Raw genomic sequence first — 13063 nt, forward strand, 5'->3', positions numbered from 1 at the left:
CCAGGGAGCATCGGGCACAAGGCGGGGTACACCCTGGACAGGGTGCCAGTCCATCGCAGGGCACAATCACATACACACTCACACACCCATTCATACACTACGGACATTTTAGACACGCCAATCAGCCTACCGTGCATGTCTTTGGACTGGGGGAGGAAACTGGAGTACCCGGAGGAAACCCCCGCAGCACGGGGAGAACATGCAAACTCCGCACACACATGGCCCTGGCGGGAATCAAACCCCGGACCCTGGAGGTGTGAGGCAAACATGCTAACCTGTAAAATGCAATTTTCCTCTATATATATATATATATAGGAAAATTCACCACATTTCAGAGTACGATAAAAACAGTCCAGTGTGCCTAACAGAAACAAAAGGTCTTTTAAAGTGAGCTAAATCACGATCATCTCTGACTAGTTGCGGGTATTCAAACAGAGAAAGCCTGTAAGCTGCAATGCTCTTCCATTAATTAATGAGCCTTCCCTTATTTATTTATCTATCTATCTATCTATCTATCTATTTATTTATTTGTTTGTTTGTTTGCAAAAAAAATTTTCAGGCCCCTTGAGGAAAAACACTGCTCCCTGACATATCCCACCGGTGAAATCACAGTCACAACCACGATCCATTACACAGCCAGGCGCAGAAAAACAAGCAATAGTTTTTAATTCTGCTCATGAATCAGCGGGAAAACTGCAACACCCTGCTAGTGCTGCAAGCATATACCATCTTTCATATTTCCTAGAAATATTTTAAGGAATAATTTGTAGATCCTAGGCCAGCTAGCATGGTTCGGCAAATGGGCTTTGTGTGAAATGTGTTTAAAAACAAGCTCTTAAAAGTGAAAGTGTTACATTTGACAGCCTTAGTTTATACACAGTAAAAACTAATGTGAATACAAAATGCTATTTTGCCTGAGATATAGATCACAGGAAGTGTGAAATGCAGTGGTCTGGCTGTTAGCAGTTTTGCTTAAATGCTATAAAATGTCATTTTGGGAAATTATCTGAAGGTCCTCCAGTACATTTAAACGATTGCTGCAACTCCATTACAGCTCATAATGTAATAAACATTATGCAAATAAGCAAAATAAGCTTTACTTCTCCCAAACTACAGGCCGTAATACCTCTATTAAATAATATCAGTAGTGGAGGTTTTCTTCTTTTAATCGGCGCTAATTAAAACCACAAATTGAACATTTTATGACCCACACTATCAGCAGTAATTCAGAACTCCATAATCTTAACATTTGAGTGTATAGTGTATAGGGTATAGAGTGTATACTATAGGTCTAGTAAAGGGGGAAAATCTATGAATGCCCAAGTCACCTCTGAATAATATAGCAAAAAGTAGCACACAAAAATGTTTTCTCTGTTTTCCCTGTTCCTCCGGGTACTCCAGTTTCCTCCCCCAGTCCAAAGACATGTGCTGAAGGCTGATTGGTGTTTCCAAATTGTCCGTAGTGTGTGAATGTGTGTGTGTGAGATTGTGCCCTGCGATGGGTTGGCACCTTGTCCAGGGTGTCCCCTACCTTATCCCCCGAGTCCCCTGGGATAGGCTCCAGGCTCCCCGCAACATTGTGTAGGATAAGGAAATATTACCAGACAGACGCACTTTAACATCCCTATGCATTGCTGGACTCTTTATAACTCTTTATAAGTCAAATCAAATAAAGATAAACGAATGCAAGCTTTTCCTCCATGCATATTGAATTATTTATTCAATATAAAATAGGAGTATAAAACAGACAAGGCATCGTATAGAGCACTGTCATGTACTGCTAAAATGTGTTCTTATGGATTAATATTTGTACCAAACATGTAAATATTCTCCCTTAATTGAGTAGAAAATGATAGCCTTTAATGAAATAGTAAATCTTCAATTAATCAACGATATATATGAAAACTTAGTGATCCAACTTAATGATTAGTGTAATAAAATCACGGCTACAATGAAATCCTGCTGAACTATCCTTCATTGTGAGTTCTTGGAATGAACTTCAGAGTCACAGGAACTTTTGGTTGAAAGAGAGCATTGAGTTGAATGGGAATCTGGAAAGAAGGAGAAGAAAGAAGTCATTGATTAAGCATTGGTGTTTGGCTTGGACGTGGCCTACACGGCTTAAAATGCAGGACCAGGACTATTTAAATGATGAGAGCATTAATAAGAGACCTGCGTCTCTTTGCACGTCTCCACAGTGAAGTTCTGCAGCAGCTTCACGATCACCAGTTTCATGATCAGCAGAGCAAACCTCATTCCCACACAGTTACGAGGCCCGAGACCAAACGGCATAAACGTGTAAGGGTTGATGTCGTTCTCGGGACTGAACCTTTAAAGAACATCACATTGTTAGGAAGGCATCCATCTTTTTACATTATTTTTGTGAGAAGTTTGCAGTTGTGTGCTGCGGTAATGTCACAGAGGGACATTGCTAGCACAGTTACAATGACTCTTAATAGGAGAAAACATTTGTTAGTTCCTAAAAATAAAAGAGCAAAAGCTTTTTTCCTCAAACCTTCAACAGTCTCCAGTGACGTTCAATTGATGAAAAAGACAGTGTAGAAGTTCCAGAATGCAGTGGTATATATATAACAGTTGAGCAGGGATGCGGCAGAGACTCAGCTCAGCTAGTTAGTGATCTACAAGATGACAAGCATGATGGTGTTGAAGCGACTAGTTCAAGTTTTAAGTTTATTTGTCATGTGCACAAAATGTCAGGGACAGTTGTACATTGAAATGCTTGTTGTGAGGATCAGGTACTTTATAGCTGTGCAATACAAAATATATACATAAGAAGATGAGGGGAAAGGAGAAAAAAAAAAGGATGTGTGTGTGTTTTGGGGGCTCAGCAATAAACACCCGTGTCCCAGTTATATTGGCAGTCATACATGCCCATGCCATAACACCTCCTCCATCATGTTTGACAGATGATGTGGTATTCTTTGGATCTCGAGCCCTTCTTCTCCTTTGCCATGCTCTTCTCTTCCCATTACTCTGATACAAGTTAATCCTGGTTTCATCTGTCCAAAGAATCTTGTTCCAAACCTTGGCAGGATTTTTTTTTTTATAGCCATTTTCTAACAAAGTCTTATCTGACCTTTCTGTTCTTGAGTATTGGTTTGCATCTTGAGGTAAAACCTCTGTATATAGGCGTCTCTTCACTGTAGACTTTGACAATGAAATTGTTGATTTGGCCATTCCTAAAGTTTCTGCTATCTGTGTGTTTTAAGCCTAATGATGGCCTTGCATCGACACTTCTTTGGACAGCCTATTGAGAGTTCACATGAACAGATGTTCATGTGCAAATTTAACACTTGGAATCAACTCCAGATCTTTTGTCTCCTTAATTTGTCATGAAATAATGAGGAAACTGTTTATGGGTCAATTGTCCGATTACTTTTGAGCGTGTAAAAATGGAGGGACTATGCAAAAAAATGCCTGTAGTTCCTAAACGGTTAACGCGATATTTTTGTTAAACCCCTTGAAGTAAAGCTGAAAATCTACACTGTCACATCACATCTCGAATGCTTCGTTTCAAATCCATCATGGTGGTGTACAGCGGCAGAAGCACAAAAATTTGCGGCACTGTCCAAATACTTATGGACCCCGACTGTATTAGGCAAACTGGTATGTATGCCTAATAAGCAAGTAAAATATATGTACAAGTAGGGTTTATATATAGGTAATACGAAGGTTTAGACTAAAGTGACTAATAGACTAAAGTGCTTCTGCATCAGTTCGTTCAGGTAGAGATGACGCGAGAGCTAAATTCCACTAGCGCCACTAGTGGGTAGTCAAACGAGTAATGTAGAAAAACAAACCACATCTGTCAAAGAAGTATAAACTAAAAAAAGTCAACCTGGAGTTTCATTACAAAAATAAATCTGGGATTAATATGCAAGTCGTTCAGAATAAATTTTTCCTTTAAGAGAATACGCAAACCATTGCAGTTATTACCACCTAATCAGCCTGTCTGACAGGTCTGATAATATGCTAACGCTACACAAATGCCATTATGAAAAAACGTATACCTCTCTGGTCTGAACTCTTCAGGAGATTCCCAGAGCTGTGGATCCCTGTACAGAACGTATGTAGGAATTCCGACCAGAGTGTTTTTAGGAATGGTGAATCCATTGAGCTCTATAGTCTTCTTGCAAACCCTCTCCAGACGGGGAGCAGTAGGGAGCAGACGCATCGACTCGTTAATGGCCATTTCCAGGTACTCAAACTTCATCAACGCATCGTATGTCACTGGAGCCTAAAAATCAGATATATTTGAGTAATTACGTGGGTTTTATTATTAATATGAGTTTTTATTATTGGTGATTTGTGTTTCTGCTCCAAACATTTTTCTTCAATCATGACTCGCTGCTGTGTACAGATTATTCGCTTATATTCATCATTCATTCATTCATTCATTCATTCATTCATTCCTAGGGGCAATTTACTGAATCCAATCCACTTACTAACCTGTTATTAAACGGTGAGAGGAAACCCTAGAACCCAAAGGAAACCCACACAATCATGCAAAACTCCACACAGACAGTACCCCGAGATTTTGAGTTTGAACCGGGGAGCCTGTTATAGTTGACATAAAATAATACTATATATTTATGCTTACATCATGAGGAAAGGTTGTGTCGATCTCCTCCATCAGTTTGCTCATGCAGTCAGGATTAGTTGCAAGATTATACAGTAGATAAGTGAGGGTGGTGCTGGTGGTCTCATAGCCTCCCAGGATGAAAATGAAGGACTGGGAAAGAATCTCGTGATCGGTCAAGCCTGAAAAAACAAAACAACAACCACCAAGGCCAAGTCTTTCTTTGAAACTAGAACATTAAAGCTTTTAGATGACGCTCTACTTTCCTGGAAGTTTCCTGTATGTTTCATCGTTGCAACTCTTACCTTTGGTCGGTTGATCGTCGGCCTTCTCAGCTTGCTCGTCAGATATCTGGCTTTGGATCATGAGCTGCAGGAAGTCCACTCGCCTCTACCAGGAAAGGAAGGAGCACAAGTTTAACACCACTTCTGTTTATGTATCTTTGCAACATATTGCAGGCAGTGGGATTCCTAATAGACATTACAGAGTGTATATTTACTTCACACACTTTTTCATCCATGTTGTGCTGATCTTTGATCTTTTTCAGCGCAGCATAGAAAAACTCCATAGATGATTTTGAAAACAAGGTCACCCCCATTTTGGCTAAAACCGGAGCCACACTGGGAAAGATGGCTGTAAAACAAGATGACTGTTAAAAATGACATTACAAAGGTTGATTTGGCTCAGATCTAATTTTGTCCTTAAATGTGACAAGTTCTAATGAATTGGAATCTGTTTGAAAGCAAAACACCAATCATTTCAAATTAGATTTGAGGTACTTAAGACAATCAGCTCAAATCCAATTTCTTTGGTATTTCTGATTTCCTATTTGAGCAGCACAGGGATGTTGTCTTTTCCTCTGCAGTCTAAACGGCAATTAAACTCATCAAACTTTTCCCAAATTGGCGGTGTCATATCTGATTAGTCAAATCGGGTTTTCATGTTTTTTCCCCCCTGCCCTTACATCAACACCTGAAATTTGCAGCAAGACAAAAACCCGCAAGAACACTCTGCATTCAGTGGGTTTTTGTTTCGTTTTCTTCATTTTTTTAGTTTCCTGTCCTAATAACAAACAGCAGACAAGTTGTCAGACAACCTCATTGTACGCTGGTGCTGCTAGTTCTTGCAAATACGGTATGCAGATTGTTGCTGTTTTGATTGCTGACTGTGTTAATTGTACACATGTGCAGACCTGTTCACACTAGTGACAGATATGGGACACTTACAAACATGAATGGGAACTCAACGCAGAAAAATTTGAATTGCACAGTAACATCTGTACTGTTTCATTCAGAATTCAAACTATCAACTGAAGTGCATTATTAAGACTACAAATCATAGCATGACTGCTGGGTTTTACATTCGCCGGATTCGTTACACACGTCACCGACTTATATGCGAATATCATAATTTGATCAAATCAGATAGGACATACTAATTAACAGGAACAAGGGACTGAAGAAGTTGAAGTTGAAAAATTTCTTGATCTGGATGACAAACGGATCATCAGGGCTGTTAATGGAATCAATTTCAACACTGAAGGAGGCACTGGTGACCACATCCAGGGAATAGGGAGCAAAAGCACTGGGGGAAAAAAAGAGAGAGAGAGAGAGACATTTAAATCATTAAATACATTGTCAGACTTGCTGATTGCGAAGAGGAATAAAGTGTAGTCTTGTGGAGTCCATCTTTGATATAGTCCTTTCGTAAATCACTTGTCAAAGGTAGAACCTTTAGTGCTTGTATATATACAGGGTTCTACAGTAACAATCGTCTGCTTGGGGGGAAATCTTGTCTGTTTTAGTTAGGATTATAGTGAGATAGTCCTTGCTGTAGAAAGCTAAAGTCCTTCGCGTAGAGCTGGTGAGCCCTGGGGGTGGAGCTGGTGATCTACAACTCCTAAGGGTTAGGGTTAACCCTAACTCACGAAACGGTGTACAATATGTAACAACACACTTAAAAACATATCCAAAAACTTATCCGGTCCGAAACACCTCCTGGACTTGTGGCTCGACTCTGCCCAATTAGGAGAAGCTGGATCAAGTCCGAATCCACCCTCTGGCCTCAAGGTGTACTTGACCGCGGACAGCTACCAACCAGTGAGGGTGAAATCTAACTAATACGTGCTTCGTTCAAGATGCGCCATGCTCTCCAACTACATCTTTTCGAACCACTGCTCATATCACAGGGCAACGTAACACACTTGGAGGGAAGCGCTATCTGTGCTGCTCAGATGTCAAAAATATGCAGATATGATTCCACCTCTCGATCTCTGGAAGATAAAGCTCAGACTCAGAAGTGCTTGCAAACAGCACTTTAATGACTTTCTAATGATCATTACCAGTAAGATAGTTTTTAGTGCTAGATTTGACATCTCCTTGAAGGACTATTTACTATTTGTTTTCTTCTTTCTAGTCGAACAAGTACCTAATAAATATAGTTAACATCACCGATAGATTTGACCTTGACCGAAAGCGAGGACACCACGTCTTTCACGTGGGAAAATCAGAGTCAAGAGATCACGAATGTGAGATGGGGAAGGGGAGGGGCTTCCATGAGGTCAGTTAATAACAGAGAGTACAAAACACCTATGAAACCGTCAATCATTTGTTGACTCATATGCTGATTGTCTTATCTGCCGTTTTTACTGGATGAAAAAAGAAGCCAGCTCAGATATGTACGCCGATGTTAAATTGCAGAGTTTCTACGCCAAATATGCACAGAAAAAATGGCAAGTCTTCATTGTTGTTACGTGTATGAACCTTTATCTATCATAAATCAGTATGTATATGTAGTAAACCTAGAGAGTTACCTCTGTGGATTATATTATAAATGTCAGTTTAAACTAACATATTAAAATAAGATCATTATAGTACACTACAAAGTGATTCAAGGGTTCTTAGCTTCTTGAATAGGTTCTACTTGTAACCCTTTTTTGAAACCCACTATTATAATATTTTTTCAAAGAAAATATATGTGTTTCTACAAAAGATCTTTTAGGGGACACAAACCAAGATGTAGATTTAGTGTATATAATCGATGCACTATAGATACAATAGAGTTTTTCAATTGAATTACAAATCAAACTGTATGGTCATCTTCACAATCCTGAGGAGAGAAAAAAAAAAAAAAAACAAACAACCTTTTGCATTATTATCAGTGACAAAAACTTACTCTTTAATTTTGATCGCTTCTTCTGGCTTTCTCTTCTTCAGATGGTCAATTAAGCGATCTGCATATTTCTCAACAATAGGAAAAATCTGGAAGAAATCAGATAAGAAAATGTCAAATTGTTATGCATAAAGATCCATAATAACTATCACAAAATGCACTAATTAACTGAAAATGTCACATGAAGACAATCGACATATTATAATAACTGGATATTCAATTAAATTAGTCCAGTCAGGCATGAAGGACCCTATCATGCTGGTTGCTCCTATGAGCTGACAGTTTATTTGTCTTTAATTAGTATATATAATACACATTTGAAATGAAGTAACTCAAAAGTGCACCTCCTTAAGTCGTCCACTTGTAAAGAATGGAGAGAGCGAAGCACGGATTCGTTTCCACTTTTCATCTTTTGCTATAGTTATGCCATCAGTGAAGGGACCAGCCAATTCCATATTTGTGTCCTACACAGAAGAGACAAATGTAAACAATGCTCAGTTTACTTGATAAGGACAAAACCTGAAGTAATCGTGTTACCTGATGTAATCGACTTACCCTTCTATTAGTGAAGGTAGAGAAACATTCTTTTATCATAATAGCCTTGATCATTTCGAGATCCAAGGTCATCAGAATTGGCAGTCTTCCATCATATACCCTTAAAAGGAAATATACTTTTGATTATATCTGACTCAGTAGTGCTCCTGTTCACTCTGCGTCATAAAACATCACAACGAAGATGTGTAAACTGATTAATATTTTGCAAAAGATTCTTAATTGCAAAAAATAAAAAACAACCACAAGGTTGTATTTACAGTACAGTCAACTAACAATCTGGACTTTTATTTAATAAGTTGCTGGAACCATTAATGATATTTAGGGTGTAAACATAATCATCAGGTTCTGCAACGCACTACTCTCGGGTCTCCCAGCCAGCTCCATCAAACCCCTTCAGATGATTCAGAATGCAGCAGCACGCCTCGTCTTCAACCAGCCCAAGAGAACCCATGTCACACCCCTCTTCATCTCCCTCCACTGGCTTCCTGTAGCCGCCCGCATCAAATTCAAGGCCTTGATGCTCACGTACAAGACCTTATCTGGAACAGCACCGCCCTACCTCAACACTCTCCTGAAGCGTTCCCTCACGCGATCTGCGATCGGTTAATGACCTACTCAGCGTGGTTCAAGATCCCTTTCCAGAACCTTCACACTATCTGTCCCTCAGTGGTGAGGTGAACTTCCAACCTCAATCCGGACCACAGAATCTGTCACTATCTTCAAAAAACAACTAAAGACCCACCTCTTCCATGAGCACTTTACTAAACCCTAACCTGCCAACTCCCACATTATTTAAAAACACATACTCTGGCACTTACACCTCTACTCCGCACACTTTACTTCTCTAGAACTCAACTGTATGGTAGCACTACTTGTATTGTTCTCCACTTGATATATCGCTTTGCTTGTATTTCCTGACTGAAACCATAGTTTGTAATCTGTACTCACCCCCAAACCTTTCCATATTTCTTGAAGCACTCCATATCGAAATGGTAAAAACCCTGAAATGGAATCAAAAGGGAGCAATAAGCCACTCCTGCATTGGTTCAACACCAATATTTATACACAGTGTTACTGCTGTAGTGTAGAGTTACTCACCTTTATGTAGGACAAGAAGGTTCCCACGAAGGGCCATGGCCTTGGTCCTGGGATCCCCAGGTTTTTAAAAAATCGATACGGCCAAACACCGTAACTACAGGCAGATAACATAACATATATTAAATTGTGTGCACACAATGTAATACATTTCCACTTTGCTAGCGTTCATCCCCACTGCCTGCAGAGGATTGGACTGAATAAATGGAAGGACGGGATTTCCGGGATTTCCACAGGAGTAAATTTTTTTCCTTATTCTTTTGTAACATGGGGAAGTCATTTTAGACTTGACAGCAGTTTCGAATTGAAGTGGTTGCGTACTATCTGACAAAGCCCTGAACAAACTTTATTTTGGCTTGTCTTGTGATTAATAATGAGGAAAGTGAAGGAAAAAAGACTAACAGCCACTTAACCAAGTCAAAGTGCAGCGATAACAACTGCAGCGTTCGTATAGATGCTTCACAATGCTTCAAAATACAAGAGATTCCATTTAAACATATTCTTTATTTTTGCCTTTTAAAATTAAGAACATCTTTTTAAACACATGCAAACAAACTGCAAGAGCACAAACACAATAATCCAGTTTCTTTATCTGTGAGAACTATGCTAATAAAACCCAAATGTTTAAAGTCTAACCATGAAGTGAGCGAGTCACAAGGAACATTTGTCTATTGCAAGTATAGTTAAACACACATATGACTAATTAGACTAAAATGTTCAGGGTATACTTACATAAACAAAAGAGTGACCACCAGTACGACTAGACTCCATGTCACAGACAGAGTTGGTAGGAAACTCGTTTCCATCACACCACAACAACAAAGCTCTTAGGAATGGTCTGAATTGTCCAGCTGACAGTCGCGCTTCACTGCTTACAGCTGTGAACTTTAGATAACACCTACAGGGGAGCATTTTATAGGGATCCAAATAAGGTGCAAGTTCAAAAGCGTAGGCAGAGAAAGATACAGGTATACAATAAAGGTGCGTTAGCATGACCTAATAAGGTAGAAAGTAAGGCTCTGGGGCTTTAAGGAGTGAGCTAGAACAAAGTTTCAGGATAATGTAATATATCCTGCATGACTTTTTGATTACGTAGTTATCTGTTATCTCAGACCTGTTTATTATCACAGGCGATTGAATCAGTCCTCATAATTCTCAAATCAACAACATAAACTATTCTCCATCACAACACCAGTCGATATATGGATAGAAGATCTTCTTTTCTGATGGTCAGACACAAATCCATCCTCTTTGTGTATCCTCTAAGCAACAGTAAGATCTTGTTAGTCGTAATATTAAAATTTTTCCTGAACATCTGAGAATCCTTTACTGAAAAGCTGGAATCTGTGGCTGGAGATACAGAAGTCTGGATTGACCTTCTCAGGCTCACTGCGACTCCCACCAAGAAAAGTGGAAGGAAAATGACTCAATGAATGTTCGAACTTTTCCAACGTTGGCCAATGTTCTTGATCTATTAGTTAAAACTCTGCCAATGTCATATACTGCCTTCTTCATATCAAGCCTGATGGCCAAGAGTGCCAAAACTACAACTTTTCTTGTTCTCCAGTACTTTTCACTGATTCAAATCACCTGGCTCACCAATAAGAGTCGACTCACCGCTATTTTCGAACGGCTCCTTGCTATTTCCCTCCTTAAACCTCAATAAAAAAATCTTAGCAAGTGAAAAATATCTGAAATATAGTCAAATTTATAGCATTCCTTATTATAAGATTACAATAAACCAAATATAAGATCATTAAACATATTTCTAGACATTATTCCTCATTTCAAGCTTTCTTATGGTATTGGCAGATCATTTAGCTTCTTTCTAGAAATAAATGCTTAACATGACCAAAATTATCCGGCAATAGAACAAGACTTTTTCAATCTTGAAATGAGTACGAATAGATTTAATAACCTTATATTTAGTTTACTGTGATCTTTATAATTGGAAATACTAGATAAATGTGACTATATTCAAGGTATGTCCATTTGCCGTCATTTTATTATTTAATAGTGTTACCTGACTACGAGGAGGGGAAAAACTGTTTAATGAAACCCATCTTATAGGTAAAAACAAACACAACAACAACAACAACAACAACAAAAACATTACTTTGCATCAGATAGTCTAAAATCAACACACATTTCACCAACAAACAGCCCAGCCCTGAAAATCTATATATAAACAGCTCATGATGTGAGTCTGCTCTTTTATACTGCTATCTACTACTTTTATAACACATTATTGGCAGATGCATCCTGGACCACAAAACACTCAACACACACCCTTCAGCCTGTAATCTGATCATCTCTCTCTCTCTCTCTCTCTCTTTCTCTCTCTCTCTCTGTAGTCACGTGTCAGTGATTAATTATTATAAACGACGACAGATATACTACAAAAATATCAATTTCATTCCTTAGCTCTGGTCTTTAAACTTCAATCCTGCTGGTAACTCACCTCCGTTACTCTAGCAGTCAAGCATGTCTATAGTCACTTCCTGGTGTTTACAGCTTTGGTTTTGGTGTGCACTAATAGTGCACAGTGCCCCATAGTGGACACGCAGGATTCAATCAGGCAGTGTTTTCACATTTATAATTGTATATCCTGTAGAGCTTAGGAACAAATATCCTTTATGATTTGGATGAATGGTCATATAAATGCACACATAAATGCTTAGGGACCATCTAAAAGGGATTCAGTTGGATACTTTCCTATACTGTATATACTGTAGCAGTAGTTGTTGGAGTCAGGAATCAATTTAAATGTAAAATAATTTTCATGGACACATCCATTCATCCATCCATCCATTTTCTATACCGCTTATACTTCAGGGTCGCGGGGAACCTGGAGCCTAACCCAGGGAGCATCGGGCACATGGTGGGGTACACCCTGGACAGGGTGCCAATTCATGGCCGGGCACACTCACATACACATTCACACACCACAGACACGTTGGACTTGCCGATCAGCCTACCATGCATGCCTTTGGATTTTGGGGAGGAAACTGGAGTAATCGGAGGAAACTTCGCGCAGCATGGGGAGAACGTGCAAACTCCGTGCACACACAGGGTAGCACCGGACTCGAACCACCAACCCTGGTGGTGTAAGGTGGACGTGCGAACCACTAAGCCACCGTGCACCCTTTCATGGACCTGTCAGCTCAAATTTGTTTTATTTAAAAAAAAAAAAAAAAGTATTTTAAAAAAAGTATTATTAACATAATCTGACTATTTAAACATTAGGCTCATTATTCAAATGTGTACAATAATATTCTGGCTACTTATTAAAGTCAAAAGAGCCTTTAGAATGGCAGGATACATTTGGGCCAACTTGTTAAGTTTTTGAAGTTCGGATTAAACCTATTCAATTCAAATTACAAGTCAAATGATACCTTCGAGGCGCCAGGCTTCCTGTGACCCTGTGTAGGATAAGCAGTACAGGAAATGGATGGATGGATGGATGGATGATACATTTGATAATGCTGGAGAGTCCTCACTAACAACCTGGGATACAAGTAAAGAAATTTTTCATGACTGAAGTGACAGATGTACTCCCCTGTGGACAAATAGGTACGGTATATGTCTAATGTATAACCAAAGGAAAGATTTTGTCTTGCAAGCTAATGACAAAGCTGATAT

The 13063-nt window shown here is 39.1% G+C and overlaps 1 protein-coding gene across 2 annotated transcripts; it reads right to left on the reverse strand.

Moving 5' to 3' along the window:
- Positions 1 to 1691: 1691 nt before the first annotated feature.
- Positions 1692 to 11965, reverse strand: LOC108257387 (cytochrome P450 3A40). Of its 2 annotated transcripts, none has more exons than XM_017455121.3 (14): positions 11883 to 11965; positions 10154 to 10319; positions 9425 to 9518; positions 9275 to 9327; positions 8327 to 8426; positions 8116 to 8235; positions 7775 to 7860; positions 6036 to 6184; positions 5109 to 5233; positions 4906 to 4990; positions 4622 to 4782; positions 4032 to 4258; positions 2173 to 2329; positions 1692 to 2051 (listed from the first exon to the last, which is right to left on the reverse strand). In XM_017455121.3, the coding sequence occupies exons 2-14, from the start codon at positions 10225 to 10227 to the stop codon at positions 1968 to 1970; spliced, it is 1515 nt and encodes a 504-aa protein (XP_017310610.1). In that variant the 5' UTR covers positions 10228 to 10319; positions 11883 to 11965; the 3' UTR covers positions 1692 to 1967. The 2 variants fall into 2 exon arrangements, with proteins under 2 accessions (XP_017310610.1, XP_017310609.1); XM_017455120.3 differs by having other exon boundaries at positions 5100 to 5233.
- Positions 11966 to 13063: the final 1098 nt, after the last annotated feature.

Source organism: Ictalurus punctatus, chromosome 24 (assembly GCF_001660625.3).
Source record: "Ictalurus punctatus breed USDA103 chromosome 24, Coco_2.0, whole genome shotgun sequence".
In the NCBI taxonomy this organism is placed as follows: domain Eukaryota; kingdom Metazoa; phylum Chordata; class Actinopteri; order Siluriformes; family Ictaluridae; genus Ictalurus; species Ictalurus punctatus.

Coding starts and splice junctions, on each gene's coding strand:
- LOC108257387 (XM_017455120.3), bottom strand. CDS start 10,227: ATGGAAACGAGTTTCCTACCAACTCTGTCTGTGACATGGAGTCTAGTC. Junction 7,861..8,115: donor CAAGTGGACGACTTAAGGAG/GTGCACTTTTGA, acceptor GATTTCTTCCAG/ATTTTTCCTATTGTTGAGAA. Junction 2,052..2,172: donor AGACGTGCAAAGAGACGCAG/GTCTCTTATTAA, acceptor CCTTCTTTCCAG/ATTCCCATTCAACTCAATGC.